General features: G+C 28.8%; 4 protein-coding genes and 1 long non-coding RNA gene across 6 annotated transcripts; 2 read left to right on the forward strand and 3 right to left on the reverse strand.

The window, feature by feature from the left end:
• Positions 1-548: 548 nt before the first annotated feature.
• On the forward strand, positions 549-2,809 carry LOC110659186 (glyoxylase I 4). The gene is made up of 3 exons (XM_021817053.2): positions 549-913; positions 1,047-1,152; positions 2,285-2,809. The coding sequence occupies exons 1-3, from the start codon at positions 759-761 to the stop codon at positions 2,540-2,542; spliced, it is 519 nt and encodes a 172-aa protein (XP_021672745.2). The 5' UTR covers positions 549-758; the 3' UTR covers positions 2,543-2,809.
• Positions 1,159-2,129, forward strand: LOC131180875 (uncharacterized). The gene is made up of 2 exons (XR_009149550.1): positions 1,159-1,907; positions 2,007-2,129. It is a non-coding gene; the product is annotated as an uncharacterized LOC131180875 (long non-coding RNA).
• Positions 2,810-6,824: 4,015 nt separating the features above from the next.
• Positions 6,825-7,452, reverse strand: LOC110659195 (uncharacterized). Its single transcript, XM_058148852.1, has one exon. It carries the CDS (start codon positions 7,319-7,321, stop codon positions 6,995-6,997), a length of 327 nt encoding a protein of 108 aa, XP_058004835.1. The 5' UTR covers positions 7,322-7,452; the 3' UTR covers positions 6,825-6,994.
• Positions 7,453-10,624: 3,172 nt separating this feature from the next.
• On the reverse strand, positions 10,625-14,882 carry LOC110659206 (probable polygalacturonase At1g80170). 2 transcript variants are annotated; one of them, XM_058148853.1, is made up of 10 exons: positions 14,681-14,882; positions 14,142-14,556; positions 13,741-13,872; positions 13,445-13,615; positions 13,327-13,347; positions 12,962-13,169; positions 11,919-12,000; positions 11,730-11,838; positions 11,483-11,599; positions 10,625-11,276 (listed from the first exon to the last, which is right to left on the reverse strand). In XM_058148853.1, exons 2-10 carry the CDS (start codon positions 14,358-14,360, stop codon positions 10,998-11,000), a joined length of 1,338 nt encoding a protein of 445 aa, XP_058004836.1. In that variant the 5' UTR covers positions 14,361-14,556; positions 14,681-14,882; the 3' UTR covers positions 10,625-10,997. The 2 variants fall into 2 exon arrangements, with proteins under 2 accessions (XP_058004836.1, XP_058004837.1); XM_058148854.1 differs by having other exon boundaries at positions 14,142-14,545; positions 14,681-14,859.
• Positions 14,883-16,750: 1,868 nt separating this feature from the next.
• On the reverse strand, positions 16,751-17,666 carry LOC131180876 (uncharacterized protein At1g15400-like). The gene has a single exon (XM_058148855.1). The coding sequence runs from the start codon at positions 17,480-17,482 to the stop codon at positions 17,108-17,110; it is 375 nt and encodes a 124-aa protein (XP_058004838.1). The 5' UTR covers positions 17,483-17,666; the 3' UTR covers positions 16,751-17,107.
• Between the last annotated feature and the right edge of the window lie 3,769 nt (positions 17,667-21,435).

A 21,435-nucleotide genomic window follows, 5' to 3' on the forward strand; every position in this document is an offset into this window, starting at 1 on the left:
TTCTCTATTTTATTTGTCTCTCTTATCAATTTTTTCTATTTCTCTATATTTCTATTATATTCTCTCTTTTTTAATAAAAAATTTTTTTTTTTTTAATCCTCAACATTATGAAAAATCAATTACCAGTAATTTTCATAATATATCAGTTATTTTATGTTAATTAATTAATGAATAAATAAATTCAATTATTAAAAAAATTACTAATTATTTAATTTTTTTATAAGGTTCATTATTAAATAATTATTATTTTAAGAAATTTATTTTTATAAATATATTTATATTTTATTATTTTATTATTTCATATAAATTACCTTACATAAAATAACATAATAATATATAATTTTTCCAAACTATAGATTGTGGCATGATGGTTGGTGGTTACGTGGAATCCAAACCCAATTAATAATTTCCATGTTTAGATTGCTATTGATGCTAATCCAACTCAGCACCGGAGATTTACGTGCCGTCGTCATCAATAGTTTGATATTGCTTGCACGCCACGTGGCACATTTGAATATACCCCACTGCGTCCATAAATAAGCACCACTTTCCTACCATTTTTTCATTGCAATTCGCAGTTCTGTGACTGTCTCGGCAGCTCTCTTTCTTGTTCTTTTCTATCTTTTTGGCTGATTTCTCCTGATTTTTTTTCGTCTCTTTGTTGATTTTGTGCCTGATTCTTTGCAGTCCACCATTTGTTTTCAAGAATCTAATTTTCTTAATTTCTTTCGTTTCCTTTTGCATTGTTTTCTTGGATAATGAAGGAGAGCATGGAAAATCCCCTCCATCTCAAGTCCTTGAATCACATCTCGCTTTTGTGCAGATCAGTTGAGGAATCCATTGATTTCTATCAGAATGTTCTTGGGTTTGTGCCAATTAGGAGGCCAGGATCTTTTGACTTTGATGGAGCTTGGTAATTTTGCTTTTTTCATAGATCTTAACCTAATTGCTGGGTTTTCCTGAAGTTAATTTTGTTTTTTCTTTTTCAATTTTATGATCTGTGATTTTGTTTATTCATATATTTGAGTGTATGACTGTATGTGTAGGCTATTTGGCTATGGAATTGGAATTCATCTATTGCAATCAGAAGATCCAAAGAACATGCCCAAGAAAAGTAATATTAATCCCAAAGACAATCATATTTCTTTCCAGGTAAAAATAAATTTTCAATTTAGTTTTGATCTTTTGTTTTTAAGGTTTCAATTTGATTTTAAATTTGTACTGGGCATATATTAATATTAATTGATTATTTTTCTTTGATTTGATTCTTTTTTGTTGTTTTGGAGGCATCAGATGTAATTATAGATATGAACAATGAACCAAGACATAGCAATTCAACAAAAAAAAAAAAAAAAAAAGACATATTTTATTTGGTTCAGGCTTCATGAGGTCACTACCTAGTGGCTTTTTTTGTTTGTTATGGAACTTGTGGAGGAATCCTATAATAAAAAAGCACAAAAGGACAAAACATGATGCTGGAAGTGAAAATCATGTTTTTCTATACCTTTTTTTTTTGGAACTGCAATTTCATTACATGGCCCTGTTCGGGCATCAAGCTGACAAACATGATCAAGAGTTTTGGGAAAGGCCACTAGCCAATTACAGGTCAATTGATTGCTAAAACAGAGTTTGGCAAAGTGGTGAGCAGCTAAATTGGCCTTTCTGCAAGTTTTCCTGTACAGTGGTCAGCTATTGCAAGTTTTGCAGGGATAATCTCTTACTTTCCAAATTGAATATAATTCTAACTTTTCTACAATTTGGATGACCATTTTGGAGTTTCCATAATCTGACAGACTCCTGGTCCCTATAGCGTTGATTACTTGAGAAAAAAAAAACATGACTAATCTGACACTAAACCTGCTGATTCTGAAGTTTTGCTATGCAGTATTAAAGGTCAAGAAAGTTAGGTACGTATACAGTAGTTCTCTTTACTCTCTACTTTCTATGAATGAAGGCCTGGGTTCTCAATTATTTCTCTCAATTTTCTCACTATCATAATTATGCAGGGCAATGATGGGGGGGCCTGGGACCATTTTGTCCGCTATTAGAAGAAAATTTGGGTTTTCCAAGTTTTGGCAATAGAGATTGCCTAAAGAGTCATAATCTAAATTTTGTTCTCTAATGGCAGATGAGCAAAGAAGTATCAATATAAAAGATTCTAAAGACTATAAATCCTGAAAAAGATGTGGAAGTTGCTAGAAACCACAAAGTGTTAGCTTATTAGGTGAATTTATGACTTAATAATCATTTTACCTGACAAACTTGTTATTATTTTATGTTACAGTGTGAAAGCATGGGGGCAGTGGAGAAGAAGCTGAAGGACATGGAAATCAAGTACGTGCGAGCCATGGTGGAGGAAGGTGGAGTCCATGTGGATCAACTCTTCTTCCATGACCCAGATGGATTCATGATTGAAATATGCAATTGTGATAGTCTGCCTGTGATTCCTCTAGCTGGAGAGATGGCACGAACGTGCTCTCTTGTGAATCTGCCTACAATACAGCATAACAAGCAGCAGATCCAGCAGGTGGTCCAGCAGTAGAGAGTTGTATAGAGGCCAGCAATAGATGTAATTTGTCAATAAAATTGTGGGGCTAAGGGGTGTGGTCTTTATTATGTTTTGTGTATGTGTTGGTTTTAGTTTCCTTTGTTTCTTTTTTACTTGGGTCGGGTCTTTTGGTACCAATAAGGTAAACGCAAATGTCTTGCACTTCAACGTAGATTGTCATTCCTAGTAAATTTACTTAAAAAAAAAATTAGTGAAATACTAGTAATATGCGTGGTGATAATATATAATTTTTATTTTTAATTTAATATATTAATTATAATTTAAATTTATTTTTTAACTAATTTAATCTTAAATTATTATTATTAATTAATGTTAAATAATTTTTATTTAATTTTTTAATTAATTTAATTTAAAGATTTTTTCACCAATTTTAGTAATACACTTTTTAATTAATTTTTGTTATATTTAAGTAAAAATAATTTATTTATTTATTTATTTATATATAAATTCATTAATAATAGTTTTTATTTTTATCTTTTTAAAATATAATAAAATTACTTTATTCATAAAAATAATTTAAATTTTATTGATTCTAACCATTTGAGTCACATGAGTAAGATCTTAATATTTTATAAAAAAAAAATTATTTGAAAAAGTGATTTTTAGGTTTTTTTTAAATATTGTTTTTTCATAAATCTTTTTAGAAAAATTTTTTAAAAATATTTTTAATTTTTTTTGAAATTTTTTAGGAAAAACGTTTTCATAAAAAATTTTAAAAGTTAGGAAAAAATTTTTTAAAAAAATCTTAAAAAAATTATCTTTTATTAATGATTGAAATTATTTTGTATGAAAAAATGTCATAATATAATATAATTTACTAATGAATGTAATGTATAAATACATAATTTTTATGTGAGTTATTATTTAACGTTACATATAATTAATATTTAGATATTTTAAAATAGAAACCGTTAAGAATTATTTATTTTATTTAATAAATATTATTTAATTGATCAATTATGTTTTAATCTTATGCATGACTAGCTAGATTTTGTGCTCTCCCTTATCAACACTTTTTATGAACAAATATAAGCGGAAGTCTCTATATATGAATTACAGATACAATATAGGTATTAATACGTGTATTAGCATATTCCACTAATATTATGCAGCATTCATATAATCATTTAATGCAGTCTCGTAAATATATATATATACGTATAGCAACTAAAATTAACTCAACTCAACTAAGCTTTTATCTCAAAAATTTGGGGTCGGTTATATGGATTCGCTTTCTCCATTCTAAACGATTTTGGGTTAGATCCTCAGAAATGTGTAATGCTTTTAGGTCATGTTGTACTATTTTCCTCTAAGTCAATTTATGTCTACCCTTTTTTTTCTTTCTATCCTCTAACCTAATGTGCTCTACTTGTCTAACTGGATGCTCCGTATGTCTACGCTTCACATGATCAAACCACCTCAATCTCCCTTTTCTCAACTTATCCTCAATTGGCACCTAAAGGACGTCCCAACGTTTATTTCATTTGAATCTATATCATAAGGTGTGACGGAATTTTTACGCTGGTTGTCACCTACCGCAACCCTCCTTCTTTATCCTGGCTTGGGATCGGCTAAGCGCAAATTACTTAGGCGGAGTTATATAGCAACTAAAATTAATAAAAAAAAAAAAATTAATGCAATGACACAATTATGACAAAAACAGTTATTAAGCTTCTACATAATTACAATTATAATAATTGATGACAATTAATATAAAGATAAAATCAGTTTTCTTATTAATTAGATAACAAGAAGAATCTTTAGTTTTTATGACCAGAAAAAGCAAAACAATGGAAAATGGTTCTGGCTTTTAATTTGAAACGTAAATGCATGCATATACCAGAAAAACATGTGGCATAGTGACTGTCTAATAAGTTATTTGACATCTTACTTTTAATTATATCTTATTTAATACCTAATTTTTTTTAAAAATGTAACTGTTAAATTCATAAATTTTTAGAAGTATAATTATTAAATTTTGAACTTTATAAAATTGTAACAAAAAATTAAAGCATGTACAAGTCTCATCTGATTAAATAATTTTATTTTTATAAAGTTTAGGTGTCAAATGGATGCCATTAAAGATGGGTGCCAAGTGCTAAATTAAACTTTTAAATATAGTTACACTTTAGTTTCTATCTTTAAAAATAAAGAAGACATCTAAAGTTATATAAACTACTAGAGCAAAGGTATCAATGAACAAGTTTGACTTTATGCCTAGTAGATTTACAATAGAATCTATCTTTCTATTAAGAAAATCAATAGAAATTTATAGGGAGAGGAAGAAGAACCTACACATGATATTCAATGACATAGAAAAGTCATATGATAGATTACTAAGCGAAATTATTTGGTAGGTGCTAGAAAAGGAAGGAGTCAATCTCAGATATATAACAAGTTCTCCACAACAATGGGTTTATACCAGAGATTGCTAAGTTCATACCTGTTTGCCTACCTTAGTTACTCAAGGATAAGTTCCCCTCATAGTTACTCAAGGACAAGTTAAATAACCATATTTAAGGTGATGTCACATAGTGCATATTTTTTGCAGATAATATTATATCTTAGTGAATGAGAATGAAAAGTTAGAATTGTGAAGGAGGACTATTGAGAGTAGGGGTTTTAAGCTAGGTAAAAGTAAGATGAAATTTATGCATCATGAATTTAGCTCTTATAGAAAGAATGAAGGGGAGGTTCAATTGGACGAAATTTTGATACAAAAATGCAACCAATTCAAGTATTTAGGTTATATTATCTAAAAGAATTGAATAATAATTAAGTTTGTACTCATAATAAAAGAGTGCAATAGGTGTGTTATACATTCATAAGATCCCCAACAAAATGAAAGTTAAGTATTATAAAACTGTGATTAGGTCAGCTATGCTTTATAAAAGTGAATATTGGGTATCTAAGATACAACATATCTACAAGATGAGCGTAAAAATGATGTGGATATTAAGATAAATATCTAGTATTACGATAATGGATAATATTAAGAATGAACACATTTACCAAAAAGCGAATGTAACACACCTTAGCAATAAAATAAGAGAGAATCGATCAAAATGATTTGGTCATGGACAATGTAGAGAATTAAAATTTTTAATACAAAAATATAATAAAATAATGATAGAAAGGAGTGAAAAAGAAAACATGAAGCCTAAAATAACATGGAGGAAAGTCATATTAAAATATTTACAAATTTTAAATATTAACGCGAAATTAATTTCAAACAGAGTTGAATAAAAAAAAAACTCACATAACCAATCCAACTAATTTATGATTAAGGTTTAATTATTGTTGAATACTCTAAATGCTATTTTGTATATAATGGCCATGCATTTTACATGTTACATGTTGGCTGTCTAATTACATGAATAATTGGAACAAATAACTTTAAAAATGCCAGCTATAAATTTTCACATGATTTATTGCTCCTAATTAAGTTTGGTTTAAAATTCAATTATTGCCAATAATCCACCTAAATTTCATATTAAAAACTGCTTCTTAGACAGTTTTTATTTTTACTTTAATCACTGAATTAAAGAATGATCAAGTTTTTAGAACTTTAATGAAAAGAAAAATCCACGATTATGTCTTCTAACAAGGCATTTTGGTAGTGTGAAGTGTGGGTGGATTCCCAGAAAATCTGGCTAACTCTCCAGCTAAAATTGGTTTTTGTTGTTACTGTGGATTCAGGAGGTCCCCCAAGAAATTCTTGATCTTGTATTCTTTGATTTAAGATCCTCTGGTGTAATGAAATCAGTAGTTTTTCCTCTAAAAACAGAATCATATGATTTCTTTAAGTTCTGGGATTCAGAAAACTCCATTCCATTGCCAATTCTAAGCCCGGAAAATTTCAGGGCTATTGGGATTAATTGAATAGCCAAAGACAAAGGCCATCCTTAATACAGGAAAATGAGATCTTTTCATATTAATTAGCCTAATCTGAATTCATTACTTGCTTGTGTCAACTAAAAGAAAATTTATGTGTCATCAAATTCAAATTTCACTCTTAATTCATCCATATCTAGATGCAAATATAAAACTTTTTTGAAATTCATTTGTTTCAAATTAACGAGCTGGATCACTAATCATCATAGAATTCTATTCTTTTGATCTCATAAAGGTAATCAAAGAAAAGAAGAAGAACAAAAGCCAGAATTACGAATACCCAGAGTGAGAAGATAGAAGAAATCAGCCAAAGGTAGAGGAAATAAAGGCAATATATTATATTTAATAGAGAACCAAGAAATTCTAATACCCAATTGATGATAAGGTATATTTTATTGTTGTCACGATTCTTATACATGTTTCATCTCTCAAACATACACATATATATATGGTCATCAAAGAGAGATAACAAGTTCACAGCCAATGAAACAAATCCAACCTATATATATATATAATAAGGCATGGGTTAAGTTAAAGACCTCTTTCTAGCATTTTCTCGTAATTCTCGATGGATTCGAGCCTCTGGATCAAAAGTTGCTTCCTGAAATTCTTGATGAATGCTTCTGCACTTTCATTTATGTCCATGGATGGCTTGCTCTCTAGCTTTTGTGCTGGTTTATTATTCTCTGTAACCAGAGGCCTCACCACAGCTCTATCTTCCTTATTGAAACTGGGAGCTTCTTCTTTTGCTTCAAAAGGCTTGGAGTTGTGGTATTGAGAAAGAAAGGAGCTATTATTCTTCATCATTGCTTCTTCTCTTTCTCTTAATCTTCTTGATTCTTGAAAGCTAGCCTCCATCTATTGTTTCTTGATGATAATATACACATTTCACGCCCCATATGCCTCCTTATATATGCATGGAAGAGAATGATGAGAAGGTGCTATTTGTTAAATGAGTAAAAACTGAATCTTTTATTTTATTTTATTTTTTTGCTAAAAGAGCACTTCTCCCTAATAAAAGATAAGCATAGATAAAAGATAAGCATATGCGCCAATGAAAGTTGATTTAGTTGAAAAGATTTATTCAATGCTTTTACTATATTAAGAGTTAAGTCTTATTAATTATTTTTCTCTCTTAATAGATAATTTATAAGTTTTATTATAATTTTTTTAATAAATAATTTTAAATAAATTTCATATATTTATAAAATTTAAAGAATTAAATTTTTATAGACATTTGGAATATTAAAAATTCTAAAACTCAATCTAAGACTTCAAAATTTTTGGTATGAAAATTCAGTTAAAATTTTCTTGGAGATACAAAAGAAAAAGATGATAAGAACTTGCATTTATTACACATGTACCGCAAAATTCAGAAATTTCCATCTCTGGAAAGTTTATCCGCTGAGAATAGCATCTTAAAACAATACTATACGAAATTATATATCCTTGTAATTAACATTGCATTAACAGCTGATATTATAAGAGATTTTAAATTTCATTTTTTTAATTAAAATTTTTTATTTTAAAAAGGGTATATTTCTCAATTAACTTTGCATTATTATTTAAATTTTCATTGAAAAAAAAATTATAAAATAATTAAACAATTCCTCAATAATATCTAAAATAAATTTTAAGAGTTTTGAATTAGCAAAATATGGAGTGCCCAATTAATAAGGATTATAGCAGTCTTTGCTGACCTCCGTCAAAAAAAAAGAAAGCAGTCTTTGCTGACCGGAAAAAAATAATTGCCAAATAATTGAATTAACTGCACGCATGTGATAAGAACCATTTAATTCAAAAACGTGCGGCTTAAGACGAGGTCTCTCTCTCTCTCTCTCTCTCTCTCTCTCTCTCTCTATATATATATATATATATATATATGTATGTATATATATATTATTAATATAAATTATCAAAGCCAGTTAAGGTTATATATTTGATTAATATATAATGTAAAGTTAAAGTTATATTGGTAGATAGGTAAAAGGGTCAACTCTAAAATGAAGTGGGTTGATGTAGAAGTAGTTGAATAATTTGAGTGTAGGGTTGAAGTATAATGAAGAAAGGGAATGGCATCTATACCTAAAATCCTAAATGTCCAACTGTAGAGTGTTAGGTACATTGCTTGCACACATTTTGCCTAATAAATTAGTGGATAGGACAACTTGCATATGCTTTACATTAATTGTCTAAGATATGGATTGGCAAGTTGTTGCCTATATGATTTAAAAATAAAACAAAATAAAATAGTTGCCCATATATTCATTTAATAAACTCTACTATTATCCATCATTTAAAGTTTTTATATAAATAATTATATTATTTAAATTATAATAAAATATTTATTAATTTGATTAAATTATTTTTTATTTTATCTAATTAAAAGTAAAAGAAATAATAAGATTTGTTTTAAAAAATTATAAAAAATAGTTATAATTGTATTTAATGTAAATAAAAAAATTTTAAAAATAACAGATAAAAGTGGATGAAGAGAATATATTATAAATGAGTCTAATATTTTGGCCCTTTTGTGTCATAGGAGATTATAAATTTAATATTTGTTATTTAGTTTTGGTGGAAGTTTTAACTTTAAAATTTCATATTTTTATAGATAATTTTAATATTATTAAATTAAATTTTGTTAATAGAAAATATATATGTGTACTTTGAAAATATACTGTAACTATCTATATGCATTAGTAATTATAAAAGGAAAAACAAAATTGAAAACTAGTAATTATCAAGGAAATATTTTAGCCAAATTGTAGTAATGGAGATTAGAAAAAAGGTCTCTATTCTATAATAAATGAAAGTATTTAATGAAGATGATTAGAGGAAGAAGAGGTTAGGTTTTTGTAGAAAAAGACTATTTATTTTATTTTAAGAACTAATAATAGAGTAATTTAAATTTAGCTAAAAGTGCCCAAATACTTTTATTTATTTATTTTTGAGTATGTCCAATTCCAATTTGGTAATTTGCTGTTCTCAAATCCCCTTCTAATTAATTATTTGGTGTATGTCCTTAATTGAAACATTTTGAAAGTACTATCTCTTGTACAAATTCAGAATTTATAATTTTGAAAATAATTTTAATATTATTAAATTTAATTTGTTAATATTAAAATTGTTTATAATATTTAAATTTTAATTATAATTAATAAAAATAAGATAAAAATATAAATTTTTAAAATACCTAGAAGATTTTTATAATTTATCTTTAAAAATAATTTATTTTTAAAAATAATTTATTTATAAAATATATATATATATATATATAAAATACAGATTTAATAAATTGAATAATAATTAGTGAATTTTAATAGTATTTATTATAAATTTTATCTTATAATATGTAAATGGTGTGCTCTAAATTCGAGACTCTTTTCACTTTTGAAGGTAAAAATAATAATAATAATAATAAATGGCATATTGTTACCATTATTGAACTTTAATTTAATTTTAATATTAATATATATTGACCCCAACAAACACATATAATGCAGCTGGCGACGCGTCACTAATACTCGCATGCGCAGACAAGTTCAACAATAGAACCTATTTGTTTATAATTATTTGCAAAATTATTAAAAAAAATATTATAATTTATTTTTTTTTAACTATTTATATTAAGGTAAGCGTTCAGTATGATATATAGATAATTTTTTATTTAATTTTATTTAAAAGTCAAATTTTTTTTAAGATTATTTTTTTAAAAATAAGATTTAAATCAATAATATTAAATTTATCTTCAAAACTATAATTTGTTGAATTAGGCTCCTAAATAGAATTCAAAGGGCAAAAGAATAATGTTATTTTTTAAAAATACCACTAACAAAGAATTATTACTAATAATACCACTTATGAAAGATTAGCCATTAAATTCTGTTGCTTGCTGATAATTATTAAGTAACAAATCACTAAATAAATTTAATTCTTAATCATTATAAATTAAAAATTTTATATTATTTTAATAATAATTCTACTCAAAACAAAAATTTTCCCTTCACTTTTACAATTTATTAGTTCATTTGAGGCAGGTGATCCTGAACCCAAAGCTTTAAGAGAAAAGCAACAGAACTGCATTACATGAAGTTCAATAGTGAAATATGCCTGCCTCATTTGCTTGTATTTCACGTGAGATTATACAACAGTGAAATATTATTGTGCCAAATTTCTCCATTTATATAAATACTTAATAATCTTTGATAAACTCAGGCATTGTTAATGTCACATGAGATTATACAATGAATATACTTGATCAAATCTCAAGTCTTTGACGTCTCTACTATTTACAGATCATTTCCCATCTGATGCTCTCCGCGATATAAAACAAGGGCATCAGCAAATTTTGAGAAACAAATATAAGAATAGTTCTAGAAATAAATTATTCTTCACCATGGCATGATCCATAATATGGAATGCCTTCGATGTCTTCTTGACAAAGAATCGGATCCAACAAGATTCTTGGACCAATAATAATTTTCTGGTTATGATTTTTGTACATGTTCAATTCAAATGGTGCAGCCTTTCTTCAGAAGAACAGTAGGGAGTCGGATGGGACTCTCTGCTTAATGAAGCTCTCAGTACATGAGAAGCAGGAAGGGGGACTGACTAGACCCACGCTTGAGCCATAGGCTTCCCAACAAAAAGATTTTGTGATTTCTTCAGTGTATGACACTAGTTGAATATCTTCTAAATATAACCCTTCGCACGGAGAGTAATCACTGCAAGCAAATACTATAGCATGCTCTGTAGCTGAAGTTCCTTTGATGTGCATAAAGGATATATTCGCCACTTTAACAGCTGAAGTCTGCATTCCATGGAATATAAGGTTATACAGTTTCTTTTAATTAAGATTAGTACTACCCTTGTGTTTCTAGACTACTGATAAGACATAGTCATCCCAACTAATGGTGTTAACATGGGCAATCCAGGAAGCAACATTATAACCAGCCAAATGATTCAATGATTTTGTAGTTTTCACAGTAAATCTCAAAGAGGGTAAGAATTCCATACCTGGTTTGCACATGGAAGTGGTGAATCACAATAATATTGATCTATTATAATTGGATTTGATACGTTTTCCATTAAAACATTCTGGAACTTGATCTGACTGGCATCACCATTACCTCCCTGATCAAGTGAAAAGGGGAAAAAAAAAAAAAAAACCAAGATCCCATTTATTATGAATTCATTTGTTCAAAACATCAACTCATCCATTTTCACAAGCACACATTTTTGAGAGAGAGATGTTGGAAATTACCTGCCATGTTTTTATTCGAAGCCCATTATCAGTGTTGGATAGGAATGCCCTATCCACCATTACATCGTAAACCTTTGATGACGAGTTATATTTTCCCAGGCTTCCAATGCTAATAGATGAATATTAGAATTAGTTAAAAAAATATTCATGCCAATATAATCCTTAGAGATTATATTCAATTGTCATTACCTTATGCCATGCCCTGGTCCACAGGCAAAGTTCCTGATTCTGATCCGTGAGGAGTTGCTGACTATGGAGATGCAGTCATCTCCTGGATGCCGAATTTAGCATATAATCAAAATTATGAAATGAAAAATGCAGCACAAGAATGCATATGTGAAGCCTAGTGTCTGTATTGCATGCTGCTGAAGACAAAAAAATATCAGAAACAACTTCCCAGAAGGTTTCAAAAATCATTTGAATCACATGGAATTGGAATAGCGAAAACTTTGCTCCTGCATCATCCCAGCAACTCTAGCGAACTAGAGCTTTTTATTAGCCCAGGCATAATGCAGAATGGAATAAAAATCTTTTTGATGCCACTCATAGCTACAACAAGTCCAAGAACTCAAAATGTTCATATTCTGGACAGAGTTGCCAACTTGAATTTCATAACCCCCTTATATTTATAAATCTTTTTTGTTTTTCAATAGAAAACTAATAAATAAACTGAAACCCAACTTAACTCCATAGGAAACTTGAGATATTTGAAGGAAGGAACATCATAGGAACAAAAATGATGCTATTAGATTGGGTGATGCATAGTTAAATCATGTGTGGTTTCCCTGGCCCAAAGTTGTATATTATGTACTTTCCATCTATGAAGAGACGGAAAATTATGTTATGCTGGACTTGTGGTTCCAACTTGCCATTTGGCTGTTGTTCCTTGACTTAATTCTTGAAATGGTTTTCTCAAGACCTTTCAGTGAAATTCAAAAAATAGCAATCCCTATAATCCATGTTCAACTCAGCCAACCCATTTATTCCCAAATCCTAGATTCCTTTATATATATTTTTTAAAAAACCTAAATTCAAAATTCTTCCTCTTATTACTTACACTATGTAATCCTTTATTTTGCAGCAGCTTATAGAAGGCAGATTAAGGACACTGGAATACCAAAGTTCTACCTTCCACTCTTGATATAAATGTGAAACTACTGATGTTTACATGCTTATGAGGTGAACATAATTTGTAAAGCTTAAACAACATGATGGTTTTTGAAATAACCAACCTGTCCTGACTATGCTATCTCTGACCTCGACACCACGGGATGCACTGATATGAATTCCATCGGTATTGGGGCTAAAAGCAGGTGAAGTCACCAAAACACGGAATACCATAACTCGGATACAATTAGTGAATGCAATGTGCATTTGCTGACCATAGACAATTTGAAGGTTCGTAACTCTCAAATCCTTGCACTTGTGGAAAGTCATTGCCTGTAGTGCAATTGTGATACCAGATTAAGTCCATAAAAAAAAATTAAAAAAAAAGCAACAAGTTTGGGCCACAATTAGAAGAGAAAGTATAACACAAAGAAATAAATTTAACAGAACTAAATGCATTGCTCCAATAATGTATGTAAGCTGCACTAACCGTAGGAGCATGTCGACATGGCTGCCACAAACAAAAATTAAAGCCAGATTCAGAAATTTGCATAAACTAAAATGCGTATTGAGAAACATGAAGTCTGAGAATGAATGAATGGCAATACTTTTTTTGGGTTGATCTTGCAAGATCGAGCCCACCATCTCCGTCCCATACCATTGATTGTTCCTCCCCCATCTATTGTAAGGTGGTTTATCCCATGGAAGTATAGCCATTTACGAGGATTCAGACCTTTCCAAGAAGCAGGATCTTTGGGGGCAACAATAGTACCAGAGATCTACTAAATTACAATTCCAATAACATGACTAAGAGGACAGTCATATTCAAATAGAAAAAGCATAAAAATGCAAATATAAAGCTAAATTGGCTGCAAAATTGAGTAATCTAACTGTTTGTTCTCACATTAAGGGTGATTCTTGATTTACAAGGCCCAGCCAATTCAACAGGATGGACCAGCAAAGTTATTCCAGCTGGAATTACAATTCTTGTTCTTGCTGGGAAAGAACAAGCCTTCTTCCAAGCATCCTTGAAAGCCTGAAAACCCAGAAAATAAAAATACACACGAGGGCATTTTAAAACATCCTTGAAATAATTTGAGATAGCAGAAAGATTTTGCATGAAAGAGGAACTAACAGTGACTATCTGATAGTTTCCTATCTGTGTAAAATCAACACGAAAGATTCACATAACCCATTATTAAAAACCATTCAAATAAAGTAATTAAATAATTATTTCTCAGCTTAAAAAAATGAGAAAAAGAATAAGTAAACAAATAAGCAGATAATATAAGATAAGATTATCACCTGAGTATCATTACTAACACCATCACCTCTAGCACCAAAATCAGTGACAAAGAAGACCCTTTTGGATCTGGATCCGGAAGTTGCCGACAACAAGGATTGTGGGAGCTGCAAGTGAGATTCGAAACCTTCTATATACACAAAACTCGTACACAAAGATAATAAAATATGAGTGAGAAGAGTTAGAAATGATGACCCAGAACCAATTCCCTGGCAGCTCATGCTGTTTAGAAGAGGACATGAACGTGGAAAGTCTGTTAACTTCTAGAGTTCGTTAGAAGTATAGAAACCTCAAAAGACCTGACCTTCCCACACCAACCCATTCCATTTTTTAGTCTTTCTTTTTATTCTTTTGATTTGACAAGCCACGTTTAAAGAAAGCAAAAAGATTCCAGTGAAGGCTCCTCCTGCAACAGAGCTGAGAAACAATCCAAAAAAAATTGAAAACTTGATCGACAATCAATCCGAAAATACTAATTAATAGATTCAATAAAAAAAAAAATAACCGAATTGAAATAGTAAATTGATTGGCCGAAACTAACAGTTTGATTTAACAAACGAAAATGCTTGTGGTCGGGTCCCTATCACACCCATTTAGCTGTCGTTTCCTAAAAGGTGAGAAAGGGACGTTGGAAGCTCGGACCATGCCATTAGAGGAGCAAGTTTGAACTGCAATTATCTTGAATTCTTGATGGTGAGGTGAAACCAATTGGTTGAGTTTGTTTCTTTGTTATTGTGGTGTTTGTTTTTTTTTATCTATTGTACTACATGGGCTTCGGCTTGAAGCATGTTGTCTGTTCACTTACTACTTAGGCTTGGACCATGGACCTTTCTTAATAAACCTGAAAGTTGAGCATCTACTCTACTCTATTTTGTTCGTATATCGTTAAAAAAATAAAAAATAAAAAAAAAAAATCTTCCTGACCTCTTAACCAACATTGTTTACTTATAAATTTTAGAATTTCTTTATAACTTATTAGTCTCTCTAATCCTAACACAAGGTTTTTTAATTGAGCTTGAATTTTTAATAGATATTGTCTAATATTTTTAAAAAATGAAATGGGTCAGATTTGGTCAAAAAAGTCTTGATAATTAATTGATGTGGGCATTAATTGGAAACCACTTCTTGGTCCCCATCAACATAACATGCAACACTTTGAAAGTGCATGAGTGCTAATCTCTACAAATATGTGTGGCATTAATATTGGAAAATTAAATTTATTTTTAAAAAAGAAAACGTTATTTTAAATATTATTAAATTATTTTAATATTTTTATTATTACAATTTATTAAATTTAATTTTAAATTATTTTAAATATTTTTTAATTAAATATATTTTCCCCACGATAATATATCCATAAAGGGCTGAATAATGAAAATTGAAAAGTGCATTGCTGCACATGCACGATTGAAATATATTTTTTTTTTAAAGAAAAAGGGAAAATAACACACCATGAATTTGCATGGTCAGCGTCAAGTGTCAGGAATTCAGTCAATGTGTCAGAAAAATAATAAATTTGCAAACCCAATTGCAGTTGAATCATCTCATAACCAACAAAATACATTAAGATATGGTAAAACTGACATATGCTCTCACTTACCCTTAATTATCAGATTAATTTGTATGTCCTGATGTCCGTAAATTTTCTTCACTACAGCCTTAGGCAGGCAATTACATTACCCTTCTGCCTGAGAATACTTGAAAAAATAATTATATACTGAATTCAAATTTAAATTAGCCTCATAAGAACACTGGCATGATTGGCCTTTTCAACTGTGGAGGCTGGAGATTGGCAGTGGTAAAACTGTGAAAATTCTCTATGTATGTTGTGGGAGCGCGTGGAGAGCAGCAGGTGTGGGCCAATGATTGGGGGTCTTAATGTCAATGCGAGAGACACGCAGAATCCCAAATCAAAAAGAGATGCCTTGCGCATTTGCTGCAGGGCAATCAATTTGAAAAATGAGCTTCCTGGACTTTAGTTTTTGAGAGACTTTAGTATAAATAAGTTAAAATTCTTTACGATATTATTTTTTCATATATATAATTAATTTCAGTTAAGATTCAATTTTTAAGGCTAAAAAAAATTAAATATCACTGAATTAAAATGATTTGGAAACAACATTAAATATTGAAGGAGGATTGAAGGAAAGTTGTAGAGAATGTTGATTTTCACAAAACATTGACCTAACCTATCCCTTTAATTAGCCTGCCTGACCAACCAACCAGCCCATCCATCTAGTGGGGTTATGGTTAACATTTGGTACAAATCAAAGAGTAATCTGTGTAGAAGTAGGTTTTATGATATGTACAAACTCCTAGATTGTCAAAAGAAAGGCTTAACTATTTGTTAACTGACTGCAACAACTTTGATTAACAGGGTCCACCTCCTTGGTGATCCCAAGAAGAAGGCCAGAATCTCCCTGGCAAAGGAACCAGAATTGAAGCAGATTCACCTAGATTCTGTTCTTTTCAGAATTTGGAGAAAAAAAGAGAGATCCTGATACTAATCAAGAAAGTGAAATCCAAATCTGTTATATTTCTATCAGGAGATTCTAACTAACAAATCTTCCCCTGCAATAAAATCCCAATATCATACTATCAAGAACAGAGAAAAAAAAAATAAAGATGTGATTTTTATACAGAAGAAAAGCAAATTTCCTGATCGATAACCAAACCATATACACATAACTGGATCCAACCAAAACACAAAACCATCTGTAAAATCTAAGAACAAGAACTCAGTAAAATGAACATAGCTAAATTAGCAGGACAAGAAAGGAATTTAACTCGGTTCTGTTCAAAAAAAAAAAGGCCCCTGCATCTCAGTTCAGTGAGATGAACTTCCAAGGTCTTAACCCTACAAACCTAACAGCATATGTAAATAGTACCAATAGTGCAAACAATCATATTCCCTCTTCCCCTAACTCACCGGAATATTCCATCCCCGGCTACAGTAAAACGTGGAAAATTATCGTGATCTGGGGTTACCAGCCCTCTTCCGATGATTCTTTGCTGGTTTTCCAAAAGCACCGCAAAACCCACAAGCAGAGACTCTTGGCGAAGGAGGTTCGATAGCCGGAGAGACCTTGCCGGTGCGGTAGGATCGTTGTCCACCGTTGGATCGGCTTCTTTCAATGGTGGTGATTGATCCTGATGATGGCTTAACATCCTTTTCTTGATTGATATCTAGCTTTTCTTGTAGCTCTCGTTCTTGTTCGTGTTCTCGTTCTTGCTTCAGGTTCGCTACCCGGTTTAGCTCCCCTGACAAAAACTTATCATCCCACACAATACCTGAAGATCCTTGCCTCCTAAAAGACACATCAGATCTTTGCAAACCAGCCATGGCTTCTCTCTGGATCTTTCTTGCTGAGTTCTGCGGACGAATATCTTGTGTTCTTTAGTTGCATATATACGACCTGAGGGTTTCTTTTATATTCACAGATAGAAAGGTAAAGAAGAGGATGATAAAGAAGGGCTGTTTTGGTTAAGAGAGAAAAGGTCACAACAAGGCAGCTGGGTCAAATACATCGACATTTGTTTAATATCGAAATCAAATTTAAATTTTTTTTATTAATCTCAAATAAATATTTTAATTTAACAAAAATATTCTCAAAGTTGTTAATTCCTTAATAATTTAGTGTCTATTTGATACTTAGAATTAAAGAGCTAAAATTTTTTTTTTTAATTATTTTTTTTTATAACTAAAATTTATTAAATTTAATTTTTAATTATATTTTTAATATTTTTTAACTAATTTATTTAAAATATATTTTCTCAACGAGCAGCTCACTGTAATAATACCAATCCATAAAAATGAAGGATTTGAGGGCGAGATGCTTGAAGATGGAAGGAAATGAAGATAAAGAATTCCGAGAAATGAGAGGACCGCAACCGAATTAATATTCCATTTTTCCCTTTTTTTTTTCTAATATTCTGTCCACTTGTAACGCCCTCAATTTCTTTTTATTTTTTATTAATAAATTTTAATTAAATATACTCAAATTATTAATATATTTATGAAATTATAAATTCAAATTCTAATTTAAAAATGATTTCTAAAATAAGCTAAACTTTTTTTTTGTATTTTAATATTTTTCCTTCACTTTCTCTTAAAAAATAACAAATTAACTTGAATTTTGGTGTACGTCTGCTTATTAATAAATTAATTGCTTGTGTCCCTTAAAAAAAAAATAATTGCTTGTTGAGTTAATTTTTTTTTTTTTAAGAATAAGCTCGTTGAGACGTTATTTACTTGGAATGTATTTTTTTTATTATTTATAGGAAAATGACATTTATTGAGAATTACTTGATGAAAACTATTTTATTCCCCTTTTGTTTTTTAATTTTTTTTAATTTTAGCCTCCACTTCTCCTTTCTCTTAATACTTTAAAATTAAATTCCTAAAATAAAATTTATTACTAATTGGCGTAATTATCAAAAGAATACTAGAGTAATTTAGAAAATGGATAAATAATAATATGATGAAAATTAAAAACAAGTTAACTTTTACAATCCATTTGAAGTTGAAATTAGGGTTGAATTTGTTTCATGAAAAATAATTTATATATAGAAAATATTTTATAAGAAATTTTTTTAAAATATTTTTTATTATTTGATTGTAATATTAAATTAATTATGTATATTTATATTATATATATATATGTATTTTCATATTTTAATAAGATTATTAAAATTTAAAAATAAAAAATAATTTTATCTTTTCTTAAAATAGACTTAATTTTTTTATTGATCGAAAAAAATATTTTTTATTAATATTTTTTTTAGCGTCTAAATATTAAAAAATATAAAAAAATTTTCATGAAATAAATGAAACCTAAAAGATTAAAAGTACACTTTTTTTTTAGAAAGCCATTTTAAATGTTATTAAAAAAAGTTAAGAGCCATATAAGTAAATTTTGTCAATTTGATAGAAATTGGGCATGCATTATAATTGACATATGAAATTAAAATTTAATTTAAATAATTAAAAATTTTAGTTATTTTTAAACTTACAATAAATTTATAATTTAATTTTGTACCCATTTAATTTTAATTGTGACTTAAAATTAAAATTTGACAATTTTAAAAATAATATTAATGCTGTTTTGCTAAAATCCATTAGTTATAATTATTTATGCCTTATTATATATATATATATATATATATATATATATATATATATATATATATATATATATATATATTATTAGTCACAGCCTACAGTGTACTACAAAGAGAAGGATCATAGAAATTGTTCTAATGAAGGTATAATATTTAGAAAATCCAAAGCAGGGGTTGCCACGTGCTGCCAATGTTCCTGGTAAACTTAAGACAGACGACTTTACGGAGTTTCTTCACTTTGACAGTTTGACTGCTATTGCCTTTTTGGACAACCATTACTCTTGGATTTCACGGAAACCAGAGGCTCTCCTTGATTGCATCTTTGAAAAAAAAAAAAAAAAAAACACGTAAACTCCTATACTTTTAGTCAGGGATCACATCTTTCTTGTTCTTGATTCCTCCATAGGAAGAATGTCGTAGCTCTGGGCAGATCGGCTCTTGTGGTGGGGGGCACTTGTTTCGTTGCTGTTGAGTTCTTCGCATGATTTAAGCTTTGTAATTAGAAGTATTTTTATGTTAAATTTTATATAAAATATATAAATTTATATTTTAATATTTATTTTAATAATTATAAAATTCATTTTTATGTAAAATTAAATTTACAAAAATGCTACACAACTCAAATTGAGCTAGCTCAAAATGACATATTAGTAATTAAATTGAAATTCATTATCATTTTACCATTTTAATATATGAGCCATTTTATGGTGACTTGTGAGCCATTTAGCTCATTTATAAGCCACTTGACTATAAAATCTTTTCATTTAATATCTACTCACCAAACAACATTTTCCAATATCAAATTAAGATGCTAGCAGTTTTTGAAACTCTAAAAATTAATGCTATGAGAAATATATAAATTTAGAGATATTGTATACTATAAGTTATTACATATAATATATTTGTTATAAGATAAGATATATTGCTTTTTAATGATAAGTTATACTATAAGTTATATTTATTTTTTTTAACTTGAAATATGATATATATTAATTGAAATGAAGTAAATAGCATTTCAAAAATGAAATTAAATATTATAACAATAAATATTGATATTAAAGTAAGTATCATATTAAAATTGGTTTGAAATTTGATAGTGGTGTTAGAGTGATAATGATGGCGGTGGTTGTGTAGGTAGGGTGAGGTCAAACTAGTTATATTTATATTTTTTCAGTATATAAAATATTAAAATATGACATAAATTTCACTATATATATATTTTAAATCATATATACTCCATAAACACTCAAATCACCACGATTTACAATCACCACTATTATCGTTATTTAAATCATTTACTTACAAATTATATGAATATAGATAGTTATGAATGTAAAAATAAATATTACTTGACATGATATACACTTTTCACAAATAAAATTTATATTTTCGAAAAAAATATTATATATATATATATATATATATATATACAAACACACATATTAGAGCTTGTATAATATATATATTTCATGCAATAAAATATTGGATGAAGGCAAGTAGCTTGATTGGCATAGAAACATGCATCTCAGCGTGGTTCAAGGTTTGAGCCCTCTCTATATTAGATATTATTTTTTTTCCATTTATAAGCACACATAACACAATACGTTCTTTATATATGTATATATACATTTTCGTTGATTTGAAAAGCGGATGAGGGTTAATAGCCCGATTGCTCATGCTCCCAAGCATAAGGTAGAGGGTTAAGGGTTCGAATCTTTCCTTTGCCCTTTTTTTTATCTATGATTCTTTATAATTCTTTTCATTAAAAAATATAATATTAAACTGTAATAATTAGAAGTATTTTTAAACCCTAATTAACACTTTTCCTTAAAATTATAATATAACAAATGTTTAGATTTAAAATTATAAGATATATATAAATCATTTATTTATATACATCTACTTTTATAGTATTAACATCACTTCACTACTATTAGAATAATCACCTATACAACGATCAATAGTTAAATCAGCACCACCGCTATAATCACCACGTATACAATATTACCACAATTATTATCATTAAATCATTATTTTTAATTTAAATATAGAGGAAGATAGTCAAAGATATTTAGAGAATGATAAAAATAAAATGAATTATAGATAGAGATATTAAGATTATCATATATATATAAAGATAAATAGAGGGAGAAAGAGATAAAGATGTGGAGAGAG

This window comes from Hevea brasiliensis, chromosome 6 (assembly GCF_030052815.1).
Source record: "Hevea brasiliensis isolate MT/VB/25A 57/8 chromosome 6, ASM3005281v1, whole genome shotgun sequence".
In the NCBI taxonomy this organism is placed as follows: domain Eukaryota; kingdom Viridiplantae; phylum Streptophyta; class Magnoliopsida; order Malpighiales; family Euphorbiaceae; genus Hevea; species Hevea brasiliensis.